We start from the raw sequence: 27,978 nt of genomic DNA, 5'->3' as shown, positions 1-27,978 counted from the left end.
TCCTATCAGGATGACCAGAAGGGTAGTTACCAATGATGTGAGTGGCCCAATCCAGCGAGCAGAACATAGTAAACAGAATGTGGCAATAGTCTGTAGTAGTGCAAGAATATAACTGTCATGATGTAGGTAGAAGTAGGAGTAATAGGAAAGTGGGAAGGAAGGAGATTGTGACTGTGGATGTAGCCTATGGAAATAGGCTAGGCCTTTAGAGATTTAAAGAGCAGCCAGCAACCATCAGAGGATTCAACCAGCAGGTGGTAGGACTCCTGCTGCCCAATTCAAGTCCAGAAATAAGAAAGACCCCAATAACTTTATGGGGCAATATGGGACCACAGTGGAGTGGGGAGACACTGGTGAAAATAAGGAGGGACCCAGGAAAACTCAAGCTGAGGCACTAAGCTAGTTGTTTCCAAGGTTACAGCCCCAAAAGTCCAAGAAAGAACTGATTCTGCCACCCTAATGGCACAAAACAGGAACCTCCTCCCAGGAACAGGGGCAAGGGGCTCTGCAGGGGCTCCACTATAACACTTTCAGCACAAAGCCAGAGCTCTTCACCCTGCAAAACCCTCCTCAAGCCTGGAGGAGGCAGAGCCTGGGGTAACATAAGGAGAAGAGCAATGGGAGGGCAGGGACCCATGCAAGGCCTAAAAGTCTCCCAATACTAGATTCTATTTCTTTGAAGCCTCAATCTGCAGGTTTTATATGCTTGGAGTTATTGCAAGGTAGGTTTGAATTTTTATGTGGAAATATTGCCTATATACTAAGTAAATAAAAGCAATATAGCAATTATATGAGAATTCCAATATTTTCTTTGATTTAAAAGGGTTTTCATACTTGAAATGGTTGGGAAACACTGCTTCAGACCACAGGGGGAAAATGCAATCATGATGTCCATTTGAGCACTAAATCCTATCCTTATCTTTGACCTTGCAGGGCAATGTTGAAAGAGCAATACATTGACAAAACACGTGTTGCTGTGTTTGGGAAGGTGAGTCTGTGCTATCTTTAGTGCCCTTGGTTCAAGATCTTTAACTGCTTCATCATTCAGGCCTAATCTTGATTTATTGAGAATATTTCTAGTTGGGTGGCATGTGAGCAATTATTTTTTTTAAGAATGAGAGGTGAGATGCATAGTGGTTCCAGCCATGTTGTTGTTGTTGTTGTTATGTGCCATCAAGTAGGACCTGACTCATAGCGACCCCTCCTTGGGTTTCCGAGGCAGTATCACTATGGAAGTAGATTGCCCCATCTTCCTTCTGAGGAGTGGTTGGTGGGTGTGAACCACCAGCCTTCTGGTTAGCAGTCAAGTGCCTTAGCCACTATGCTACCAGAGCTCCCGGTCCATAGGAACTTTTATTTGATCCATTCATTTATCAATGTTCCTTAGTAAATTACCTGAAAGGAAAGAAAAAGAGAAGCCAGGTACTTGCTGGAGAGGTCTATTGTTGTTGTTTTTGTTGTTATGTGCTGTTGAGTCGGCCCCGACTCATAGCGACCGCTCCTTGGGTTTCCGAGGCAGTATCACTATGGAAGTAGATTGCCCAATTGTCCTTCCAAGGAGTGGCTGGTGGGTTTGAACCACCAGCCTTCTGGTTAGCAGTCAAGTGCCTTAGGAACTATGCTACCAGAGCTTCTGGAGAGGTCTATTAGGTTCTTAATTACTTTTCTTACACAAGCCTGCTATAGTTCTTGGTCTGGTGCCACAGGCAGAGAAGGAAAGCAGCAATCTTTATTTCTGTAAGTCTTTATGCAACTACATTCATTTACCAGGTTTACAGAAAAAGGAGGAAGAGAGGAGGGAGATTCACACACTGAATCATCAAACTAGAGAAGTGTTGATCTGGTGGTCCATGTCAAAAGGCTGACGTCTGGGCTAATGGAGGCCCATGGCTGGGATTTAGGTCCCAGGAGAGCCAGCTGGCATCACTTGGTCCATGCCCTCCATGTGATAAGGATCAGCATTAATCCAATCCCCTAAATGTGGAAATTAATGCACTTTTTACAGTCCCACTTCCAGGGTCAGGGAAAACTCTGTCCTGGTCATCTTTCTTTTGTTAATTTCCTGCCTGCAAGCATCCCCTTGCCTTTTCAATAATGCAAGTATTTTTTGACACCAGAAGGCTGGCAGTTCAAACCCACAAGCCACACCTCGGAAGGATGATTAGGCAATCCACTTCCGTAGTGATACCACCTCCGAAACCCAAGGAGGGGATTGCTGTGAGTCGGATCTGACTTGACAGCAGTGAGTTTTGTTTCGGTTTTGGGTACATTAAAGTTCTGTGTACTCCATGATTGCATGTCTCTTCTGAGGACATAATCTATCAGTTCTCATGGCTGATAGATATTTGACAGCTTCCCCACATTGTTGTGTTTTACAGCTACCCTTATACTTACAGTACATAGTCCACAATTGCACATCCCATTTATTATCACATTCAGTCTTTATATCACACAAAACTGAGACCCAAAAGAGAGGAAGATTCACTAAGGCTCACCTAGTTGGAAAGGTATTTGCTTTCTATCTCTTTTTACCTCCCTTTAAAACTTCTCAAGTTAAATTTTTTTAAACGAGGAAGAAGAAACTACGTGAAAATATTTGCTTGGTCCACTGGTCTCATTATGCCTGAGGCTGTTTTCATGACTAGGTTATTAAGCCAGTTGTTGTTAGGCACCATCCAATTGCTTCTGACTCACAGTGACCCTGTGTACAACAGAACACAACATTACCTTATCCTGAGCCATCTTCATATCGTTCTCTTTGTTTTCTCTCTTTCTTAGGATTATGGTGGGTACCTGAGCACTTACATCCTCCCCGTGAAGAGTGAAAATCAAGGTCAGATTTTCACCTGTGGCTCTGCTCTCTCTCCAATAACAGATTTCAAGCTCTATGGTAAATGGTCTCAACTAAACAAGGACTGAGCCCCCAGCACATCTCCCTAAGTCCCCACTAACCCTCCATTCCCCCTTCCCTTCTAACTCCAGCCACCACACTTCATAACCTACTACCATTGGGCCTATGCAAACAGGTTCTCTTGGAAAGCAGCTGAGAGGGTAACTTTCAAGTCTTTGTTTTGAAAAAACTGCTCAGTCCATTCATGCACATAAATCACCTTCTTAAGACACAAACCCAGGAGTAGAAAACAGAACCAGCAGTTCCACTTTCTGGGAGTTAGGAAGAAGGTGCCTGCATGCACAAGGGGAGAAGGTCTGCTCCACACTCTGCTCTGGGCCTTGGAGTCTTGGCTGCACAACAGTTTTGAGACGTGTTGGCAGGTGTTCAGTGGGCAGCACTAAGTGGTTGAGAGATAGTGCCTATTTGATGGTGACACAGCAGAGATCTAAAGTCAGCTCTCCTCTGCTCTCTGCCATCCTTCCTCTCAGCAGCATATGCAGTACCCAGCTAGTAATTTCATGGAGAGAGTGACTTCTTTCAGTCTGGTGCTGACAGGATGGTTTTTCAGGATGACTTAGTATAGTGGTGATCAGACTGCCGAGGTGTGGAAACTAGACCTCTCCCAAGGCACAGTTATAACTGCTGTGGGAGTTGGGGCTCCAAGTATTCTCCTCCCTCTGGTCTCTTAATGTGAGTGGCTTTGTGACACTAAAGCATGTTGTTAAGAGTGATGGCAGGTCTTGAGTGTGGGTGAGCCCTGTGAACTGGCATGCAAGACAGGGCAGCAGGGAGGCTAAGCGGTGAGCTTCAACTCCCCTGATGGTGGGCAGGGTTGACTAGTGAAAGGAACAAGTCCTGCCTGCTCCTGTCACTGCACCCCCACCATACCCACCCTGCTTTCAGAGCTGCACACCCCATTCCAGCACCCCCGGGACCCACAGGGCAATCCAGGCACTAGTGGGTACCATCTGGCTATTGTTGTTGTTGCTATTAGTTGGTTCCAACTCATAGTGACCCTGTGTACAATAGAAAAAAATATTATCCAGTCCTGTACCATCCTCAATTGCTGCTATGTTTCAGTCCATTGTTGCAGCCACTGTGTCAGTCTTCTCATTGAAGGTCTTTGTCTTTTTCACTGACTTTTATTTTCCAAAACATGATGTCCTTCTCCAGTGATTTGTCCTTCCTGATAACATGTCCAAAGTACATGAGGCAAATTCTTACCATCCTCACCTCTAAGGAGCTTTATTTCTTCCAAGGCAGATTTGTTCATTTTTCTGGCAATCCATTGTATATTCAGTATTCTAAACCAACATCATAATTCAAAGGTATTAATTCTCCTCTCATCTCCTTTATTCATTGTCCAGCTTTCATGTATATATAAGGCAATTGAAAATACCATGGCTTGGGTCAGGTGCACCTTAATCTTCAAAGTAACATCTTTCCTCTTTAACACTTTAAAGAGGTCTTTTGCAGCATATTTGACCAATGTAATACATTGTTTGATTTCTTAACTGCTGCTTCCATGGGCATTGATTATGAATCCAAGTAAAATGAAATCTTTAACAACTTCAAACTTTTCTCTGTCTATTATGATGTTGGTTATTGATCAAATTGTGAGGATTTTTTGTTTCGTTTGTTTTTATGTTGAGGAATAATCTATACTGAAGGCTGTAGTCTTTGATTTTCATCAGTAAGTGCTTCAGGTTCTTTTCACTTTCAGCAACCTAGGTTGTGTCATCTGCATATTGTGGGTTGTTAATAAGTCGTCTTCCAATCCTGATGCTGTGTTCTTCTTCAGATAGTCTCAGATTATTTGCTCAGCACACAGACTGAATAAGTATGGTGAAAGGATACTGCCCTGGCACACTCCCTCCCTGATTTAAACCATGCAGTATCCTCTTGTTCTGTTTGAAGGACTGCCTCTAGGTCTATGAACAGGTTCTGCACAATTAAGGGTACTGGAATTCCCATTCTTCACAAGTTAGTCGTAATAAAACATGGGTAAACATCTTTCTGGTATTCCCTGCTTTTAGCCAAGATCCATCTGACATCAGCAATGATAACCCTCGTTCCACATCCTCTACTGAATCCAGCTTGGATTTCTGGCTGTTCCCTGTTGATATCCTGCAGTAGCCCATTTTTTAATTATCTTCAGCAAAATTTTACTTGTATATGATATTAATGATATTGATAGACAATTGCCACACTGTATCGTATGACCTTTGCAATGGGAACAAATATGAATCTCTTCCAGTCAGTCAGCCAGGTAGCTCTCTTCCAAATACCTTGTTATAAACAAATGAGTGCTTCCAGCATTTTATTCAGTCATTGAAACACATCAACTGGTATTCTGTCAGTTCCTAGAGTCTTGTTTTTTGCCAATGCCTTCAGTGAACCTTGGACTTCTTCCTTCAGTATCATTGGTTCTTGATCATATGCTACCTCCTGAAATGCATGAATGTCAACCAATTCCTTTTGGTACATTGACTCTGTGTATTCCTTCCATCTTCTTTTGATGTTTTCTGCCTTGTTCAATATTTTGGCTACAGAATCCTTCAGTACTGCAACCTGAGGCTTGACTTTTTCTTCAGTTCTTTCATCTTGAGAAATGGTTAGCATGTTCTTTCCTTTTGGTTTTCTAACTCTAGGCCTTGGCAGATTTCACTGTGATACTTTACTTTGTCTTCTCAAGCTGCCCTTTGAAAATCTGTTCAGTTCAAAAAAACTTCATCATTTCTTCTATTTGCTTTAGCTATTCTCAGTTCAAGAGCAAGTTGCTGAGTCACTTCTGACAACCATTTTGATCTTTTCTTTTTTTCCTATCTTTTTAATGACCTTTTGCTTTCATCAAGTATAATGTCCTTGATGTCATCCCACAGTCCATCTGGTGTTCGATGTGTCAAATCAATTCTTCATATTGTCTATAAATCATCATCAGTCAGAACAAAGCCAGGGGCTGACTCCAGAACCAACCATCAATTGCTCATATGAAAGTTCAAGTTGAAGCTGAAGAAAATTAAAACAATTCCATGAGAGCCAGAGTATGATCTTGTGTATATCCCACCTGAATTGGGAGACCATCTCAAGAATAAATTTAACATCCTCTGGCTAGCCCAGCCCAAATCTCACAACAGATGCACTGTCTTTACTAAGTGTCCTTTGCAATGCAAATCTCAACTTTTAATTACACAAGAGCTCTTCTAATTCAGAATAATTTAAAGGAATTTTCCCATGGGAAAACATGTAGCCTGTTAAACATTTTTCATATTCAGTGAGACTTTGTTAATTTTTTAATCATGCTATTTCAAATTTTCCTAATTCAGATTCCCATATATGCTCCCACCCCATGTCTTGATTTGTCATAGAGCCCAGGACTAAAAATCTTCTTAAGTTTTTGCTTCTAATTAACTGAGGGTTAAACTGACACTCTGTGTAAGTGATTTCATGTGCTATCCTCCCTGACAGATACAACCCAGTAAAACGACTTGCTTTTGCTTTAATGATCTTGCAGACCTCAAGACCTTCCTCCAGGACCAAGATCTGGAGCCAGGGTGGGGTTGTAACTGCAGGGTGTGGAGCACATTGGGCTGGAGAGATACCTAGAATTTAAAAAGGAAAAAAAAAAAATTAAATCCTGGTGGAAATCTGCCTTCTTAGTATCTTTCCTTTTTCTCTATTCTCAAATGAAGTAAGAGGCTATCCTGTTTATTTAGGATCAAGATTAATTAAGTTTAGCTTAATTAAAGTTTTGCTTAATTAAGGTTTGCTATGCTGATAAAAACTCCAGCCACTAATATTAACATATTTAAATGTCACAAATGTAATATCTGTTTACCCATGTAAAGGTCCAAGAGAATGAGGTGGTTAAAAGTAATAATAATAAATGTGCTGTGGCAAGTGGAAGTGAGCCCTCTCATCACTCTCCCGGGCCCTTAGGTAGAGTCTGGGGAACTTTGTCCCCAAGACCAAGAGATAACTTTCCCTTCCTTTGCTTCTGTTCAAGCTTCTGCATTTTCTGAAAGGTACCTGGGCCTCCACGGAATTGACAACCGAGCGTATGAGGTACGTCTTGGCATAAATGCCACTTTGCAAATTTGTGAATTGGGTGATATCAATCTTCCTTGTCCCTAACCTCTTCTCTGAATTCCTTTCCTCCAGCCCTCTTGCCCTTGACTCAACTCTAGAGCATTATCCCTTTCCTAGGCCCTGTGCTCTGCACCTCTCCACCACCAAAACCCACTTGAAGAACACCTTTTGAATCTGTCCTTACTCCATATTGTGAATTTAAGTTGACATAACTTCTCAGAAAAATGTGCAGTTTGATTGTATTTCTCACTATAAGAGACTTAGACTTGTGGGACTAAGAAGAGAGTTGAAAAGTATTTGGATGGCAAGTCCTTCCTGGACTCATAGAAGCATTCCATGCAGATGACTTCTGTACCTAAGGCTAGTTCTGCTTCAGGAGAATAAGCTTTTGATGACGAAACAGAAAACACCTCCGATAAAAATAAATAAATAAACAAACAATTGCTGTGAGGTCAATTCTGACTCCTGGAGAGCCCATGTGTGCATTAAAGAACCTACGTGCTCCACAGGGATTTCAATGGCTGATCTTTCAGGAGTAGATCACCAAGCCTTTCCTCCAAGGCACCTCTGGTTGGACTGGAACCTCTAAACTTTCCATTAGCAGCCAAGCACATTAACCATTTGTACCACTTATGGAAATCATAACAGTTCAGTCAACTCCAGGGAAGTATTAGCCCCAGTCTTTCTTCAGCTGTGTGCATGTGGGAAGCCAGAGCTCGGTGGCAGGGCAGGGCTATGGTTTCAGAGTTGAATCTATGACATGGACAACTAGGCTATCATCACCCAGTCCTTTCCCCTGATGGCTCTCTGAGACCACCAGCAGTTAAGGAAAGCACTTTGTCCTTTTCTACCTTCTTCTCTTTCACTTGCTCCTCTTCCTAAAAATAATTAAATGGGGGAAGGCTGAGATTTGCTGGATATTTCATTCAAAGTTCACATTTTCCCTGAACTTTGTGTTTCTGGTACATTTCCTTTATCTCAGTCAAGTTCCCAGTGAACTTCCACTAACGCTCTCCTTTTGTCTCTGCATATGCAGATGACCAAAGTGGCACATCGTGTGTCTGCCTTGGAGGAGCAGCAGTTCCTTATCATCCATGCCACTGCTGATGGTAAGGCCAGCAATGTCCATCTCATATATGTCTGCACAGCTTCACCCTTAATGGTGCTATAGATTCTGATTAACACTTTTCTCTCTCTCTCTCTTTTTTTTTTTTTTTTTTAACAGAAAAAATCCATTTCCAGCACACAGCAGAACTCATTACACAACTAATTAAGGCAAAGGCTAATTACAGCTTACAGGTATGTGTGTGCACACCTACTCAGTTTCCCACTCAGAGAACAGCAGTCTTACATTCACAAAGAAAGAGTGGATTGATATGTTCTTTGTACCATTTCAACAAACACACTTACATTATAGTTGTGGGATAGACAGGTACGGGCAGATAAGACAAAATAGATGTGCTTGCTTTAGCGCCATGGTTAGCAGTCAAGTGCCTTAGGCACTATGCGACCAGAGCTTCTCTATTTGCTTTAGCTATTCTCAGTTCAAGAGCAAGTTGCAGAGTCACTTCTGACAACCATTTTGATCTTGACATGGACAACTAGGCTATCACCCAGCTATCCTTACTCCATACCTCTTCAAACCAAACCAAACCAAACTCACTGCTGTCAAGTTGGATCCGACTCATAGCGACCCCTCCATGGGTTTCCAAGGTGGCATCACTATGGAAGTAGATCACCCAATCTTCCTTCTGAGGAGTGGGTGGTGAGTTTCAACTGCCAGCCTTCTGGTTAGCAGTCAAATGCCTTAAGCACTATGCTATCAGAGCTCTTAGGTGGTGTTTAAACCCCTTTAGGACTACCACTTCTCTTTCCCCAACAGTACTCCCCCTCTAAGGAGTAATTGAGTCCAAGTCAATAACCAAACCACCCTCAGCAAGGCTGACACTGACGAAGCTCCTGGCACATCAGGGTGCCGCTCTTGCCCATGTTGTTGAAAATGCTCACTCACTGACCAGAACCAATTGTCATGGAGTGGAACTTTAACCCATGGTGACCTTATGTGTGTCACAGTAGAATTGTGCTGCATGGCATTTTCAATGGCTAACTTGACAGTAGATCACCAGGCCTTTCTTCCAAGGTTCCTCTAGGTAGACTGAAACCTCCAGTCTTTCCATTAGCAGCCAAGCTTGTTAACCATTTGCACCACCCAGAGATTCCTCCCTCTCACTAGTCTTCCACTTTTACTGAAGACTTGCTGATTTCCCAGGACAGTGAGAGCTTTTGTGATAAGAGTACTGCCCTTCCCAAGACACTAACACCTGGCCATGTCCTTGTTAGCATCAGGTACTGACCTCCAGCCCCAAGCCCAAGCTGTTTCCAGCAACACAGATGGCTACTCCTAGAAACCTTTTCTATTCCCTTCCTGCCTTCTGGTTCCTTCAATAAAACAGGTGTGGCCCCAAAGGAGTAGCCTTTTTGAGTCCAGAGATAAGTGGGAGATTTCCTCAGTTTAGCACCTTGAGTTCCTTAAAGGGCCCCAGCCCAGCATTGATACCCATACCCCTACCTTTGTTTCCCAGCTCCTAGCCTCTCTATAGCCTCATGTGGGCTGGGCTGGGCTGGTCAGGGAGAGCTTCCTGGAAGAAGAGAGTTTAGGCCAAGTCTTGATGAGTGGAGAAGTAAAGATTTAGTTAATAAATTTGAATGTGCTTCTGAAAATTTTCAGACCATCATAAATGTAATATTGCCATAAAATACATTTGTGGTAGTTTGGTTTGTGTGTCAACTTGGCTAGGCAGCTGGTGGTAGTTAATCCCCTTGAGGAGACTGGCAATCAACTCCATGGTGGGATCTACCACAAGCAGCTGGGTAGCTGCCTTTGGGTATGTGATCTGCTTCCTATATATAAGGAGAAGCCTTTGGGTATGGTCTCTAGCCTTTGGAATGCTTGGACCCTGCATGTAGCTGTGTCATTGCTTAGCAGCCTGCCATGCTCTGCTGACCTTGGGATTTAAAATGGACTTAAGTCAATGGCCTGCCATGTGGTAACATCGGGACTGTGCATTTTTCCTTTTCAACCTTGGGGCTTCTCAGCCTCAGCAGCCAGCAGCTGTCTGAGTGAAGAAATGTCTCTGGCTCCTGTGGGCCGGGAGTGGGAGGCAGAGCTAGACCCCAAGGTTGAGGGGTTTTCACCTAGCCTCTAGAGCCTGGAACTTTGAACTTGGACTTAAAGCCTCCAAATTGTAAGAATAAACTCCTCTTTGTTAAGGCCATCCCATTTGTTGTATTTTCTTGTCAGAGTGGCACTAGGTAACCAGAACAACATTTTACATACACACATGTTGTGGCCATTGCAGATGAAGAGGTAAATCTATCTGTGCTAAAGTGGGCCACGCTCTGAGGTAAATGGCTAGGGTAGACCAACAAGGGGCTCAACAGCATGCACAATGTGCTCCATCCATATTGGTAAAAGGGACCCATACACTGACATGCTTTCAGCCACAAAGAATATCTGAAGCAGACACCTAATGAATTTACAATAATGGTTAGTTCTAGGTAAAGGTATGAAGGACTGGAGACTTGGAGAAGGGAAGACGTATACTTCTTACTCCATACCATTTTGTACTATTTGATGTTTTAATGTGCATATGGTAGTTTAAATACATTTGTACATAGGTATCTTCAGGGGATTGGTTCCAGGATCCCTGCAGACACCAAAATCTGAGGAAGCTCAAGTCCTTTATATAAAATGGCATAATATTTGCATCTAACCTACACACATCTTCATGTATACTTTAAATCATCTCTAGATTACTTATAATGCCTAATACAATGTAAATGCTATAGAAATAGCACTTTATGCTCCCTCTTAGCCTTTGAGGGATTGCTTTGATCATTTAATTGCTTTTTTTCCCCCTTCAAATATTGTCAACATGAGGTTGGTTGAATCCACAGACGCAGAAGCCATGGATACGGAGTGTCAACTACACTTTGAAATAAAGGTGAACACCATCCTCCAAAGAGATAAAAATAATACAGGATTCAAAATGCAGGTGGCAGACTGGTGCCGTGGAAGGAGTGTGGGCTTCAGAGTCAGAAAGAATGTGATTTGAATCTCTACTGGGTCATGTACTTCTGTGTGAAATGATATATCATCCCCTATGGTACAGGAGGTGACATTACCTTGGTAATATAATATTTCACCAGTTGCTATCACTTTAATTTCAATTCATGGTGACCCCAAGTGTGTCAGAGTAGAATTATGCTCCACAGAGTTTTCCATGGCTGATTTTTTAGAAAGTAGATCAGTATGCATTTCTTCATGATACTTCTGGGTAGATTAGAACAACCAATTTTTCATTTAGTAGCCAGGAGCTTAACTGTTTGTACCACCCAAGGACTCCAAATATCATAATTATCTGTCATCTTTTTCAGCAGTTCATATGTCCCAGGCCTTGTTCTAATCACTTTAAAGATATTATATCATGTAATTTTTATAAAGCTTTATGCACTAAGTCCTATTATTATCATTATTCCTACTTGATACAACTGGAAACTGAGGCCAGAAAAGTTAACTTATCCAGTCAGTGAGTAGCCAAGCCGGATTGGTCTGACCCCAGAGAAGCAGAACCCCAGAGGACACAGCACATTAGTGGAAGTTTTCCACCACTCATGAAAGTTATAGAGAAAGGAAAGGACTCTTTCCATTTCTTTTGGGAGTCCTGATGCCCTCAAGGTTTGGTCCATTACCTTCGTAGACCCTAAGCATATATCTGTGTTGCTAATTGAAACAAACAAGTCTGTCCTATGAAGTGCTTCTAATTATGCAGCCAATTTTCCCTGAGTGCCCACTGAACATGACAGGTGCTGGTGCTATGAGGGATAGGAGTGTTCAGGATACTGGTTATCTTCATAACTATGTTAATTTCCATGCCACAGGAGGAATACAAGGCCCCTTTTTGCTGGGTTGTCAGGCAGCACATCAAGAAGGAAGAGACATTTACCTTGGTACCTAACGGATTGATAAAATTTTTTTCATCAGCTAAGATTCAGAGCTGTGTGGGGCTTGGGTTTTATTAGGTCCTGTATCTTATGTCCATATTGGATGAAGTATTTTCCCCAGTCTCATTTATTAACCACAAATGAGTAACTTCTCATGCCTTCCTTGCAGATCTACCCTGACGAAAGCCATTACTTCCGTAGCACCTTTCTCAAACAGCACCTATACCGCTCCATCATCAACTTCTTTGTGGAATGCTTCAGGATTCAAGACAAACTCCCCACAGTCACAACAAAAGAGGATGAGGAAGAGGACTAACGCGTTGTCAGCCCTAAGCACAAGCAAGGCTCTTTCTATAACAATATGCAACTGAAAATTTTCCCCTGCCCTTCTCTCTTCCCTCAGAGGGCTGGGGTGGGGGCCAGAGTGTTACGTTCCATAGCATGTGTGTCTCAGCGACCAAGGCAGTTTTGCTCCGGAAACAAGCTTTTTCCTGGGTGGAAGTATGTCATCATGCATGCCTGGTTCAAGATGGGAACAGCTTGATAGTCTCCTCTGGACCCCAGAGCGACTGCTGGATCAGACAACCCCTCCCACAAGGAATAAAGTATGAGGATCAATGGTAGAGAAGGCCTGCTTTGAGGCCTAGAAGAAACTGGCCCTTAAATTCAAGCTATCAAGCAGTAGCATTAAGACCCACCATCTACTTTAGAGTACTACATTCACTTTAGCAGCACAACATCCTGTCCCATGTAACTGTGCCGTGGAAACCACAAGTACAGCACAATTATTTTAACAGTACATGTTCACACTTTGGCTTGCTCCTTTCTGTAACTAGAAAATTCCACATTGCTAAGGGGCTGCACGAAGAAGACAGACCTCCTTCTGTACAAAGTATTACTGTAGCTATGCTAATGGTTAACCTTATACAGTTAATTTGTATTTTTCTATGTTTTCACCTGACACTCCAATGTCTCCTGTCCTGGGGTTATTTTGCTATGTTTTTCTTTGTTTTGTTTTCACTTTGTTTTCTTAGGTCAATGTGTAGCCTTTGTTCTTTTTTGATAAAGAAACAGATCAGAAGTAACTGCTCTCTCCTAAAGGTTGTCTTCAGACTTTGTGGAGCCATTTCAGAAACCTGAAGGGCAAAATCATACAATATGCTATTCACTAAAAAAGCAAATACAGAGCACTGCTCTCCCACAGAGCTGTGTCAAGACATGGCTGTAGATTCACCATTATCCACTCACATATCTCCTAAAAATCATCCTCGTCCTCCTCAGTAAGTTGTCAAGTCTTTTCAGATGGCATTTGGTTAAGAAACAAAAAAGACAACACTTTGATTCTACTCCCAGGTCCATTCTGTGTGCTGGGGCCACAGGGGTCTCTAGGAAGGTGTGTGGATGAGCCAGCGTCACTCTCTCATCCCAGGATTGCTCCATTTCCCTCTCCCTGCTGTGAGCAGTAAGGTTGATGTTCGATGTTAGCCTTGTGAGCTATCTATTGACCAAATGTACAGCCAGTATCCACAGTGTATATTTCATTTTGTTGTATATAAGAAAGGAATGTGCGTCCGTCATTGTGCAGTTGTCCCCAGCCCATGCCCACCAGTACTAATCTTGTGTTTAGCATGCATGCTAACACTCTTTGGCTGATCTGAACTCTTTAGAAGTGATAGTTTTAAATATATCCATTCTGATCATTTCCTTTTGAACTTATTGACAACCTGAATGTCAGGACAGATTTCTCCAGTTCCTGGTCTTGCTGTGGATGGCCTTGACATCTCGTTGGCAGAGAAGATATGTCTTTGTTGCTTATTGGTGTTTTGGGGTTTTGCTTTCATCCACATGAGCTTTGAATGTTAGGTCAATTGGAAGATCTCCATCACAGGATTTTTTTTAAGGTGATATACCATCATTTGTGAAAAGCACCAACATGCTGACAAACTGAACTGATCTGAATGGTACATGTTCATGCTTTTGCTGTTTCAATGGGCTTGACCAACTACAAAGCCAACATGGTCTGAAAAGGGAAGCCAGCTCTGGCCACAAGGTCTGGTAGGAGGGAAGTGAGGATGTAGCATGATAGCATTTGTTCATCCATGGAATAAAGCATTATTTTACCACTTGGATTGCTCTCTTCTTGCTTATCCATCTCATCGTAGAAAGTGTGAAAGTCTTCACAAAGTGTGTAAGGTATTTACTGGGCCCCATCCTGGACTGATGCATCACCTCAAGAGCCTCAAACCCAAAAAATCAAACCAATTGCCTTTGAGTTCCAACTTGTGATGACCTCATGTGTGCCAGAGTAGAACTGTCCTCCATAGGGTTTTTAGTAGCTGTTTTTTCAGAAGCAGATCACCAAGACTTTCTTTTGAGTTGCCTGTGGGTAGACTCAAACTGCCAGCCTTTCTGTCCACAGCCAAATGCTTAATCATTTGTGCCACTCAGGGACTTCTTTCAAGAATCCCAGTGGGTATAAAATAAAATATGTGTCAGTGGTCACAGCAGTATTGAGATTAAGATGGATAGGCTCAATAAAATATATTGAAGCCTGAAATAAATCAGAGAAAATGAATTTGACTTGAATCTTGAAAGTTTTAGGGTAGAAACACAAAGAGAAATTTCCTAACAGTAAGAGTGAAATTGATTCTCAGTTGACACCTTGGAATTGCATGCTAGATAAAAGAAGAGATAATAGTCTCTTCTTTTGGAGATTTATTCATTCATTTTTTCATTAATTCACTAAGTCTGGATTAAACCAGAGGCTTTGATTAAATAAACCTTTCCAAGTCACTGAGGTGCTGCTTCTTCAAAGCAGCTTATGATAAACCCAGGCATCTGGGCTGAATTGTCTGACACTTGGCCTCCTTCTTGATCAAAGAATCAAGAAGAAGGAGATAAAAAGTCAAAAGCAGCAGAGGCCATCCCAAGCCTAACTGTGGGTTTTTTTCCCCAAAACAGTGTTACCATTAGCCACCCTCACCCTACCTTACCTTCAACAAAAAAGGAACCAAATACCCCCTGCCCCACCTTTCACATTCCTGAATCCACTTCTCTTGGTCAGGGAACTCGGCTTGTGGATAAGAGTGGGTAGTTGACACAATGTTGTGGTTACCTAGTGTGCTCTGACAAGAATATACCACAAATGAGATGGCCTTAACAAACAGGAGTTTATTGTCTTACAGTTCAGGAGGCTAGAAGCCCGAGTTCAAATTGCCAGGCTCCAGGGGCTGTGTGAAAGCCCCTTGACCTTGGACTTCAGCTCTGACTCCTGTCCCAGCCCCCTGAAGCTAGAGGCATCTCTACAAGCAGCTACTGCCTGCTGAGGCTAACAAGCCCAAGGTTGACAAATAAAATGGCATGGTCTCGATGTTACCAAACCATACAGCAGTCATTAATTCACATCCATTGGAAGTCCCAAGGTCGGCAGAGCAATGACATGGCTACATGCAGGAATCAAACATGCCATATGCTAGAGACCATTCCCAAAGCTGTTTCTTATATATTGAAAGCAGACCACATCCCTAAAGCAGCTACTCAGCTGCTCCAGTACATTCCATCATGGAGTTAATTACCACTATCATCATAAGGAATAACTACATTCAGTTGTCCAGCTACTCAACCAGGCCCAGCCAAACTGACACACAAACATAACCACCACACACAAGAAAGTTAATTTTGCCATTTTTGGAAATGCTTGGTATAGAATGACATGGTAAGGCTATCTCATTTCCAGCTCCAGGACACCATTAGTCTGTCCCAAACTGAAGGAAAAATGGGTCAAGTCTAGAATGGCTCTGGAGGATACAGGGTCTGCCTAAATCAACACTCTTGCAGATATATCTGTTTGGCCTTATCTGTGGTTGGAAACCTTAGGCATTTCATATGTATTTGAATTGGATATACATGAAACATTTGAGTGTTGAGTTTTATTTCCATTTTTAATTAATTTAAAATGTTTTAGCAATGAAATTTCAGCCATGTGTCTATAAGAAAAAGCCAAAACCAAACTCACTGCCATCGAGTCAGATCCGACTTATAGCAACACCTGTCTAGTTTCCAAGGCAGTATCACTACGGGAGTAGATTTGCCCAATCTTCCTTCTGAGGAGTGGCTGGTGGGTTTGAACTGCCAGCCTTCTGGTTAGCAGTCAAATGCCTTAGGCACTTTGCCACCATAGGCCTCATTAAACACCTCTAAATTCCTCAGAACCCAGTGCAAGGACTACAACACTGGGTGTGAGATAGCCACTACCCATGGATTACTTAGGACATGAGACACCAGATGGATGACCCAGGTAGATGAATGGTGGGTGTGGATGGTTCTCGATCCCTACAAGCCTGAAAGCTTGTTCTTTTATCTCCTGACTGACTTAATAGTCCCAGAAACAATTGTTTTTGTAAAGGGATTGTCAGGAGGGCCCTGCTTAAAAAAATAAATAAATAAATATTTTAAGAGAAGTTAGAAGGACATTTGCAGACAGACTCATAGACCATCCTCCATTAATTTGTGGGTGTGAGTTCTTAGGGTAACCTCAGCAAGAAAGAACAGGAAGGTTGATGTCCAAGAAAGAAGGTAGTGAGAGTGGCTATGGGAAGAAGAGGACCTTGTGGGGCAGGGAAGGAGGGAGAAGAAGACTGACTCAACTACTGGGGCTTCCCAGAAAGTCTGTATGGGCAGCCCTCTGGGAGACTGGTCCTGAGAGGACCTGGGTTATCTTACACAAAACACAAACTCTGAAACAGCCACACCTCACAGATAGGAAATATAATGCCCAGAAAAAGGGAGGAAGTAATGGGCCCCACATCACAGAGGAAGGCAGTCATGTCCCTCCATCTCCTATCCCTCTTTTTCTATGCTGTGTTCTTTTTAATGATAAGCTCATAACCATTAGTCTGTAGGCCTCCAGGAGTAACCAGTTACCTTTCACAAAAGACTTGAGTCAGATCTTCCAGAATATTCCTTCTGAGAGGATCTCAGCCTTTCCAATGTTTGGACCCTAAAGCACAACCTCTAGCCAACACATGACCAAGACTGGTGGAAATAGGGGGTGGGGGGGTTCAAGATTTAGATTCCAATCAAACAACAAATTTATGGAGGCTTCCGATTCCTGTTCAGTTCAGATCTTCCTGGAAAATCTCTTATTGAATTAAATTCTCAGACATCAAGTGAAATGGTATAAGTTACATCCTTTTTTGTTTGTTTGTTTCCCAAATCAGCATCAGAAATGACCACAAACACAAGGAGTATGACAAAGACACAGAGGCACAGTGGTGGTTCAGTAGTATAATTCTCACCTTCCATGCAGGAGAGCAGGGTTCAATTTCTAGCCAATGTACCTTGTGCACAGCCACCACCTATCTGTCAGTGGAGGCTTGCCTGTTGCTAAAATGCTGAACAGATTTTAGTAGCTTCCAGACTAACATGGACTAGAAAGAAAGGCCTGCCAATCTACTTCTGAAAATCAGCCAGTGAAAACCCTATGGATTACAATGGTCCAGTGCACAACCAAACCGGGATGGCACAGAACCAGACAGTGTTTTCTACCATTGTGCATAAGGTTGCCAAGAGTTGAGGCTGACAAACAACATAAAGATACAGAAAGGCCCGAAACAGTCATACCTCTAAATTTAAAATAAAAACCCTAGTTGCTACTGAGTCTATTCTGACTTATAGTGATCCCATGTAGAACTGGGCTCCAGAAGGATTTTCAAAGCTGTGACTTTTTAGAAGCAGAACACCAGGCCTGTCCTCTAGTGGGCTTCTGGCTGGGTTTGAACCTGCAACTTTACTGTTAGTAGCCAAGCACTTACCCATTGGCACTATCCAAGGACCCTCAAATGTTGATGCATTTCAGAATCGACTGTGGTCCTTGTTAAAAACAGACTCACACACAAGTTTAAGAAGCACCACTCTTACTTACTAATATGAGTTCTGAGCTCATCATCTTCTCTTCCTACCACACCCAACACTAACAGATATGCTAAGGCAAAAGCTTGGGCCCAAAATATACAAAGTCGAAGATGAATCTCTTGATTACAAAAGAAAAAAAAAAAAAAAGCCACTTGAATAACTGACATTAACAAAGAAAGGTTCTTGCTATTTCTTCACCCCATTTCCATTCTGCTAACTCAGTTCTAATAAGTCTTCTGACTGAGCTTTCCCATACCTCCTTTATGCCCAGATGTCAGAGTCATTCTCTACAAGATGAAAAAAAAGTGGCCATCCTGTTACTTTTGCTGATCAGGTGTCTCAGAGACTTCCCATCTCCTATGAGCCAGTACCAAATTCCCGCAACACAGCTTAAATGCCTCCAATAATGGGGCTCAGTTTATCAATCCAGACTCCCATTATTGCCTTCCTGCCTCCTGCCATATCCATTCCCTTATCCTCCACACTCCTTGCACACACACACACATACACACACGTCACACACACAAGCCTTTATTATTATTTCCCCTTTGTTGAGAACAGGACTTCTGAACTCAAGCACTATGACATTTTGAGTTGGATCATTCTCTATAGGGGGGAAGTGTCCTGTGCAATGTAAGAAGTTCAGCAGCATCCCTGGCCTTCACCCACTAGACGTCAGTGGCAACTCTTTCTCATGTGTGACAGGCCAAGATTCCTCCAGACATTGTGAAAGTCCGTGGGGAGCAAAATCGCCCCTGGTTGAAATCTTCCTTCTGGAATGCTGCAGATATAGTTGTATTGATGTTGAAGGACTCAGTCAAGTGAGATCACAAACACTGTGCCACATTAAACTTCACATAGAAGGTACCTCACTTGGAGTCCAGGCTGACTCAACAATGCTTCTCCTTGCTTCTGTTTCCCCTGAATTTCTAGAGTACTTTGGACCTCAAGAAGTATCACACCCACAGAGCTTTTATTTTGGTCCATTATATATCTATTTGATATATTTCAAAGCAAGCAAGCTAATTATCATAGAAGAGGATTGAAAAATGGATAATGAATGAATGGATGAGTGATTTTTCCACACCCTCATCTAAAGTCCTAAAATATATTTGGCCCTCTCCAATGAACCCTTGAAGATGTTCCTTTATATCTTACAGTTACTTACCCATCTTTCCTCCCTATGAGAGAATGTACTGTTTGATGCATTTCCCAAATAACCCAAATAATATTTTCCTTAAAGTAGACACCCAACACATGTTGAATGAATGATAAGAAATAGTCAGTGTACTCTGTCTTGTGTTTATTGGAGCCTAACGAGCAATACTGATAATAAACTGCCACACAAATTTGGAAGAGGGAGGAACTCTTATTTACTAGAAGAGAAAGATCAATCTCGGGAGAGCTGGATCCTGAAGAAAGAGTAGAACACAGATAAGCAAAGGAAAAGAAGAAATAATTCTGGGCAGGGGGACAGTAAGGATCAGTATTAGTGTTCTGCCAGGAGGAGAGGATCCACATAGCTGAGAATGACACTGGGGACAGGCTGTGTGGGAGCATGTCCTCCTATCATCCTTGGGGCCATGTGCCCTCCCTTCCCTCCTGACATCATCTCTCCCACAGTCTCTGAGTTTGATGATAGAGATTGGACTCTAACTCTGCAAGTGAACTTGACATGAAATGTTAGGCAGTGGCCCCCACTATTAGCACCCCTAGTGTGTGAGCTCTGGTAGCATAGTGCCTAAGGCACCTGACTGCTAACCAGAAGGTTGGCAGTTCAAACCCACGAGCCACTCCTTGGAAGGAAGGTTGGGCAATCTACTTCCATAGTGATACTGCCTTGGAAACCCAAGGAGGGGTGAATATGAGTCAGGTCCATCTCGACAACACATAACAACAACAGTGAGTGAGCTACTTGAGGACAGGAACTCTGTCTGATTCATCTTTGTCTCCACAGTAGCATTTACCTTGTTCTTAGTGCCAGGTAAACCAAACCAAACCTATTGCCATTGAGTTGATTCCAACTTATAGTGACCCTATGAGACAGGGTAGAACTGCCCCCATAGGGTTTCCAAGGCTATAATCCTTAGGGAAGCAGACTGCCTCATCTTTCTCCCACAGAGCATCTGGTGGATTTGAACAAACAACCTTTAGGTTAGCAGTTGAGTGCTTAACGACTGTGCCACCAGAGCTCCTTTCAGTTACAGGTAGGACCCAGGAAATGCCTGTAGAGCTAACTTAGTCCAGTCAATAGGTCAGTAATTCAAACCAAATTCACTGCCATCTAGTTGATTCCGATTCCTAGCAACCCTCCTTGGGTTTCCAAGATGGTATCTCTACGGAAGTAGATCGCCCAATATTCCTTCCAAGAAGCACCTGGTGGGTTTGAACCACCAGCCTTCTGGTTAGCAGTCAAATGCTTTGGGCACTATACCACCAGAGCTCCTCCTACAGGGAAGGGCACAGGCCAGATCAGTTCAGTACAGTGGGGGAAAGGAGGGAAAAGGGTCTTGGGCTTATGGGAATGGGGCAGGTGGGCATGAAGTTCCCCAGCAAAGAAAGGGGGGAGGCACCAGGATGAACTTTGCTTCCACCAACTTGTCAGGTGAGTGTTTCTTTTGTCCCTGTCTTCTCCTCCTCTTTTCTTCCCTCCATTCCTCCCTCCTGGGCTTTTTCTGCTTCCTCCTTGCACTAGTTTCTTGTGGCTGCTGTAACAAATTACCACAAACTGGATGACTTAAAATAACAGAATGTTTTTCTTTCACAATTCTAGAGCCCAGGCATCCAAAATCATATCACTGAACCAAATCAAGGTGTTGACAGGGCCACATCACCTCCAGAAGCTCCAGGGGAGAATCCATTCCTGGTTTCTTCCAGCTTCTGATGGCTCCAGACATTCTTTGGCTGTGGCCTCATCACTCCAATCCCTGCCTCCATCTTCACATTGTCTCCACTTTTGTGTGTGTCAAGATTTCTGCCTCCCTCTTATAAGGATACTCACAATTGTATTTAGGGCCCACACAGATAATCCAGGATAATCACCCCCATCTCAAGATCCTTAATTTAACCACATGAGCAATGGCCTTTTTGCTATCTAAAGAAATTCACAGATTCCAGGGACTAGGATGTATGCACCTTTTTTATGGGGGAGGAGGTTTTATTCAGCTTACCACACCCTTTAAAACCCTACCCCAAATACAAGCACATGGAGGAAGGAAGTTGGAATGAGCTTTGGTTTCCTCCAGGAAGGCAATTTGTCTGCTAACAGATAAAGGGGACTTGTAACGTGCAGAGCATCTGCCCACCATTGTAGGGTGAAGGGAAATCTGCTCCCCCAGTCCCCTTGAGAGTGCATCCCAATTCTGCCCCAGGAATTGCCCTGGGGAAGATGTAACCAGAACACCTCTGGGACCACTGCCCCAGGCAGTGGAAGAGTTACTAGGTCTGCATAAATAGTGCACTAAGTTCAAGGGCAAGGAGTTCTGGTGTCATAGTGCCTAAGGCATTTGACTGCTAACCAGAAATTTGGCAGATCAAACCCATCAGCCACTCCATGGAATGAAGACTGGGCAGTCTACTTCTGTAAAGATTCACTTCCTCAGAAACCCAGTGGGGGTCACTATGAGTCTGAATCAACTTGAGGACAATGAGTGAAATTGAAGGGCAAAGGGAAAGAGGATGTCACCAAGGGGAAATAACGCCAAGGTCTGGGAGTCTGGGAAAAGCAAGTAGATCTTGGCAGCTGTCCCCAATAGTGACCAGTGTCTGAGATCCGCTGGTGAGATGTGACTTGGGGGTATATCTAGCTGACTTAGAATTTTGACAGTGTGTGCAGAGCAAGGGTGCAGAATAAAACATTTTGGAAAGCATAAAATCATTTTTAAAATTATTTGCATATTAAATAACATAAAATAAAACATTTATTTTGATGTAAAACATAAAAATGCATATTTATCTCCAGTCTTTTTTTGAGTGCAATGAGTTCTGTATTACCTTTTGTGTGTTAACTGCAAACATAGTGCCTCACCTTCAGCATAAAAAATTGAAACTCAATAAACAAAACAAGCACCAAACAATAATTGCCAAGCAATCTGAGTGCAAAATTCTTTTTGATTTTTACATTTTTTCCCTAGTAACTTATGGTTGTCTTGCCCCAACCTAATCTGACTGCATATTTTTAGCAGTTTACATTTCTTGAATCTTTCAAAAACATTCACCTTCATTTTATAGAATTGATACTATTTCATTTTTACACTCAGAGTCTACCAGTTTAAATAGACCACAGACAACCTGCCTAGAACATCCTCTTTTTCAAACTGCAAGGAATTAAATCCAATGTTGATAAGCTCCTCCCTGAAAGCCTATACCTCTGACTCAATGACATGTACTGATGCTTGACCTTGTGGGACCTTTGCTCTAAAATTCAGTGCCATAGAGGACCAATCCTTGACATCTCCTGGGCAAGGAAACCTTTAACATTCCTCTAAACCCTGGCCTCCATAAGCAAAGTATGACTCTTAAGTGTGAGATGTTTAGGTTCTTTGGCCATTGTTGGCTTTCATAATTGATCAGACAGGCTCTTGAGATGGTGGCTGACCCCATTTATTATCTGGTTATTATTCTTATTTTGTGCTAACAGTATCAGGGCTTTATTATTGAACATCCTTGTTCAATAATCTTGTATGCACTCTCAGCCTTGGCAAGACCTGCTCGACTGGGAAGACGTAAGGTGGAAAGTGAAATAGCTTCATGGTTAAGTGCCCTGGGATCAGATTCTGCTTACCAATCATGTAATATTGAGCCTCTCAATTTCTCTGAGTCTCAGTTTTCTCATCCCATAAATAGAGCGACCATCTCTCTCATAAGAGTGCTGTACAAATTAAATAATGTACAGTCCTTTGTTAACATGAAGTTCTACACAAATATTAGGTAGGATTGATGTAAATTTCATCACTGTCAGGGTTAGGAAGGAACTCTCTCAGTTCTTTTTTCCAAGAATGAGGTATTTTCTAACAGTAGAAATGGGTTTGCACTAATGTGCCACATGTTTGTCTTTAGAACACATATAGGTCTTTAGAACCCCCATGACTGAGGCTGTACATTTGTAGGGTGTGAGACTTAAATTAGAGGGATCCTCTAATATTCATGAGGAGCTCTGGTAGCATAGTGCCTAAGGCACTTGACTGCTAACCAGAAGGCTGGCGGTTCAAACCCACCAGCCACTCCTCAGAAGGAAGGTTGGGCTTTCTACTTCCGTAGTGATACTGCCTCAGAAACCCAAGGAGGGGTTGCTATGAGTCGGGGCCGACTCGATGGCAAACAACAACAACTAAGATTCATGAGTCTGAGATCCCCCAGGTTCCTACAGTTCTAGCATGCCCAGGAAACTATTTTGGTAGATAGACTTAAATCTGTGGATCTGACTCCTGGACAGGCTGGGGTTAACAAAGTGAGAATGACAGGAAACTCCTGAGTGAGCAGCTGAAGCCTGGAGAAGAGGCCTGTGTCATAATATCCATTTTAATTAAAATATTTGCCTGCCTATAGCCCAAGTTCATTTAGGCATGGTCTAATTTCTTACAGCTGGTCTAAGTGACCCTTCTACACCCCCACCCAAGGCAAGCATTTTTAATTTAAAGCTTGGACCATTAGTACATTTCATGAATGGGCTCTAGGGGGTCTATGAGGTCCTGAAATTGCACTCAAGAGCTGTGTGTATGTGCATGTCTAATACCATCCTGGTAGCACCAAGAGTTGCCACCTGGAAGCAAAAGGCCATTCATGCCAAAAGGCTTCAGCCCTTGTGAATATAACTACCCTAAGAATCTTGTTCTAGGAGGCAGCTTCTGCTCTGAAAGAGAGTAAGTGTGGCACCTGCAGACTACAGGAAAACCTCATTATGTTTTTATTTCCCTTTCTTTAGAAAAGAACTGTAAAGAATTTAGACTCTTTTACAAACTAATGGCCAGCACAAAATCAGCCAGACTAGCAACATGAAACCTCAGTTTATGTTTTTGTTCTCTACGGGAGCTCTGGTAGCATAGTGACTAAGACACTTGCCTGCTAACCAGACGGCTGGCGGTTCAAACCCACCAGCCACTCCTCGGAAGGAAGGTTGGGAAATCCTACTTCCGTAGTGATACTGCCTCGGAAACCCAAGGAGGGGTCGCTATGAGTCAGGGCTGACTTGACGGCACATAACAACAACATAACAACAACAACTGCTGCTCTAACAAAAATACCACAAATGGATGGCTTTAAAAAACTGGAATCTATTCTCTTACAGTTTGGGAAGGTAGAAGTTCAAGTTCAAAGTGCCAGCTCTAGGGGCTGGGTGAAAGCCCCTCGAACTTGGACTTCAGTTCCTTCTCTTGCTCCCAGCCCACTGAAGCTAGAGGCTTTTCTTAACCTAGGAAGCTGCTGGCTGCTGAGGCTTACAAACCCAAAGTCGACAAATAAAATGGCACAGTCCTAAGATTACCAAACAATGTGGCAGGCTACTAGCTTAAGTCCAGAGACAGTCCCAAGATTGCCAGGAACCATGGCAGGCTGATAAATGAAGACTCAGCTACATGCAGGGTCCAAGTCTGCCAAAAAACTGCAGAGACCTTCCTTAAAGATTCTCCTTATAAACTGGAAGCAGACCACATCCTTAAGGCAGCTACTCAGCTTCTCCAGTAGATTCCACCATGGAGTTGATTATCAAACTCATCATGGGAAATAACTATAGCCAGCTGCCCACCACTCAAAACCAGGCCCATCCAAGTTGACACACAACTACTACAATTTACATAATATTTTCCCTATATTTTCATGTTATTTGCATTATTTAAATCTCAAAGAATCCTTGGGGAAGAGGTTAAGGTAGGTAACAACAATTCCAGTTTTAAGGATAAGAAAAATAAGGCACAGAAAGTTTAATGATTTGCACAGAGGACATAGTTAGTTAGTGGTTGAACAGCTCATCTTAGCTCCCAAACAAAAGTTTATTACAATTCCACTACGCTCTTTAACACAAGCATTTTAGAGCTATACCACCAACAAATTAACCTTCTAGTGTCTGCCAGAATACTGAGGACAGCCCCATTCCTATCTTTCAAGACTAAAGTCAAACTTGTGGGGTTCACTGCTTTCATTTCTGGTCATCTGAACCCCACAGTGATGTGTAGGACTAGGAGCATCTGTAAGTAATCCACAGTCAAGTGGTGCTAAGCTGACTAACCACTATGATATCCACCATCTACTGTACTCCCAAACTATCCTACACTCCTAGTATTCCTGCCTTTGTGTAGTACTCTCCCATAATGCATCCTATCTGACCTCAGTGACAACAGAATATGGCAGAAGTGACAGTGTGTGACTTCAAAGTCTACCTTATAAAAGGCTTCTGCATTTGTCTTCTGGAATGTTTATACTGGGGAAACCAGCCTCCATGTAAAGAGGACACTCAAGCTTATCTGTGGAGAGGCTTACATGGAGAGGAACTGAGGTCTCCTGCCAACAGCCAGTACAATTTTCCAGGTATGTAAGTGAAACCTCCAGCCTTTGTCAATCCTACCAAGGACTATAGCTGTAGTCAACATCTAATTGCAACCTCATGAAAACACTGAGACAGAATCACCCAGCCAAGCATTCTTAATATCCTGATCTATAGAAATGATGAGAGATAGTAAATAATTATCGATGGTTTAAGCCCCTAAGTTTATGGTAATTTGTTACATAATGTTAAGTAACTAATAAAACCTCAGAATATCCTTTCCCCAAACTACCCTAGGCTCCACATAGGTATCCCTGCATGACATGCCTTTCCTATTTAATATTGAACAGGCTGGAAACTAAATTGAAAGACAATACTGGAGTCTGAGACATATCATAATCAAACCCACCAACACCAAAGGCAAAGAAAGAACCTGACAGCTGCACAAGAAAAACTAAAAGGTACCTACAAAGGGCAACCAATAAGACTAAGCTCTGATTTCTCAGCAGAAACCATGCAGGCAAGAAGACAATGGGATGATATATATAAAACCCTGAAAGAAAAAAAAAAAAAAGAAAGAAAGAAAAACTCCCAACTAAGAATTATATACCCAGCAAAACTGTTCCTTAAATGTGAGGGTGACATTAGGATATTTCCAGATAAGAAGAAATTAAGGGAATTTGTTCAAACCAGAATAACCTTATAAAAGATGTTAAAGGGAGTCCTTTGGACAGAGAATCAACAATAGTACAAGACTGTAGACAGGGAACCAGAGACATCAGTTGGCAAATGAGGACAACTACTTAACTGCTAACCAGAAGGCTGGCACTTCAAACCCAACAGCCACTCCTCTGAAGGAAGGTTGGGCAATCTACTTTCATAGTGATACCACCTCAGAAACCCAGGAAGGGGTTGCTATTAGTGGGGTCTGACTCAATGGCACATAACAACAACAACAACAACACAAACCAAAAAGAGGGAAAAAATAGTGTAGTTAGAGAACTTGTAAATGGTGAGAAAGCCAAGAAAATTTTGAGATAGAACTGTTCTAACTTGGGAAAGAAAATTGTAAAGATTTATCAAAGAAAAAAATTATCAAAGAAAAATGATAAGCTTTCACATCAAAATAAAGAAGAGGATAAGCACAAATATTTAGCAAATACTAAAACAATAGCAATCATGGAAATGATAATTCATAAACAAAACAAGTTCAGCACAGAAAGTTATGTGAAACAAAGAAAGCAGCAACACCATGAAAAAAAAAAAATTAAAAAATGATGACAACAAATACGTACTTGTGCATACTTAGGCTGAATGTAAATGGGTTAAATGCACCACTTAAGAGATGGAGAGTTGCAGACGGGTTAAGAAAACATAACCCATCAATATGTTATCAACAAGCGACACACCTTGGAGACAAAGGAAAATATAGACTAAAAATCAAAAGTTGGAAAAAGATATATTAAGTAAATGGCAATTTAAAAAGAGCAGGAGGCAAAGATGCCTGCGCCTGGGCCAATAAAGCCAAGATTGATTTGAGCCCCGAAGTGGCTGAGGAAAACCAGGGCAGGCACCAGCTGCTGAGAGAAGGGGAGTATAAGGTCCCAAGATGGAAAATCATGATCCAGATAATACTATCAAGGACAACTTAGCAACTCTTGATATTGTAACCAGAAAAATTAAACAATTTCCAGAAGAAAAAAAGAATCTACTTGAACATGGATCAACATATATTGGACTTAATGCTGCTCTATCTGGGCTAATACAAACAGTCTTTTTTGGTGCATCTTAAACATGACACAGGCTCGGATAACTGCCAGCTTACCAATGGCAGTGCTTCCATTTTTGACAACACATGTAACTTATAAAGGTTTTGTAACTTTACCTTTGAGTACAGGTAATTTGAGCTGTGAAAATTGTACCATAACATGGGGTAGATTGGTTGGTCTTGTTTTTGGTGGTCTTTATCCTGTTATCTTGGCTATACCAGAGAAAGGAAACATCTTAACCTACTGCATCAGAACTTCTAAACCTGTCTAGAAGGATGCTATTCCTCATTTTGTTCCAGACTATGTTTGCAGCATACCTTGGTCTAGACAATATAAACTACTCATAAAAGCCCTTCAGTTACCTGAACCTGGCCTAGAAACAACCTGATTAGCTACAAATATGTACACAAAAATAAAATGGTAAAAAATAAAGAGCGGGAGTAGCAATATTAATTTCTACTTTAAGATAAAATTGACTTTAAGACAAAAACCACCATAAAAGACAATGAAGGACATTAGATAATGATTAAAGGACCAATTGAACAAGAGGACATAACCATAATAAATATCTACGCACCCAATGAAAGATCCCCAAAATACATAAAGCAGACTTTAATAGAATCAAAAAGACATATAGATAACTCCACAATCATAATAGGAGACTTTAATACACCACTTTCAATAAAAGTTAGAAGTAGAAACAGGCAATTCATGAATGGGCTCCAGGGAGTCTATGAGGTCCTGAAATTGCACTCAAGAGCTGTGTGTATGTGCATATCTAATACCATCCTGGTAGCACAAAGTGTTATCACCTGAAAACAAAAGGCCATTCA

General features: G+C 42.1%; 1 protein-coding gene and 1 pseudogene across 1 annotated transcript in view; both read left to right on the top strand.

Annotated features, from left to right (window-relative positions):
• The window catches only part of DPP6 (dipeptidyl peptidase like 6), a 1,548,106-nt gene extending 1,535,804 nt beyond the window's left edge, over positions 1–12,302 (top strand). Inside the window, exons 21-26 of the mRNA XM_007952098.2 lie at positions 934–988; positions 2,779–2,890; positions 6,900–6,958; positions 8,019–8,091; positions 8,208–8,281; positions 12,156–12,302. Coding sequence (XP_007950289.1) covers positions 934–988; positions 2,779–2,890; positions 6,900–6,958; positions 8,019–8,091; positions 8,208–8,281; positions 12,156–12,302 — 520 coding nt within the window. The remainder of the gene's footprint in view (positions 1–933; positions 989–2,778; positions 2,891–6,899; positions 6,959–8,018; positions 8,092–8,207; positions 8,282–12,155) is intronic.
• A 14,683-nt stretch (positions 12,303–26,985) lies between these two features.
• LOC103206601 lies at positions 26,986–27,533 on the top strand (annotated as a pseudogene).
• The last annotated feature ends 445 nt before the right edge of the window (positions 27,534–27,978 follow it).

Source organism: Orycteropus afer, unplaced genomic scaffold, assembly GCF_000298275.1.
Source record: "Orycteropus afer afer isolate SDZICR_OR568_19922 unplaced genomic scaffold, OryAfe1.0 scaffold00324, whole genome shotgun sequence".
NCBI lineage: Eukaryota > Metazoa > Chordata > Mammalia > Tubulidentata > Orycteropodidae > Orycteropus > Orycteropus afer.
This window is presented reverse-complemented; position numbering and strand designations above follow the sequence as displayed.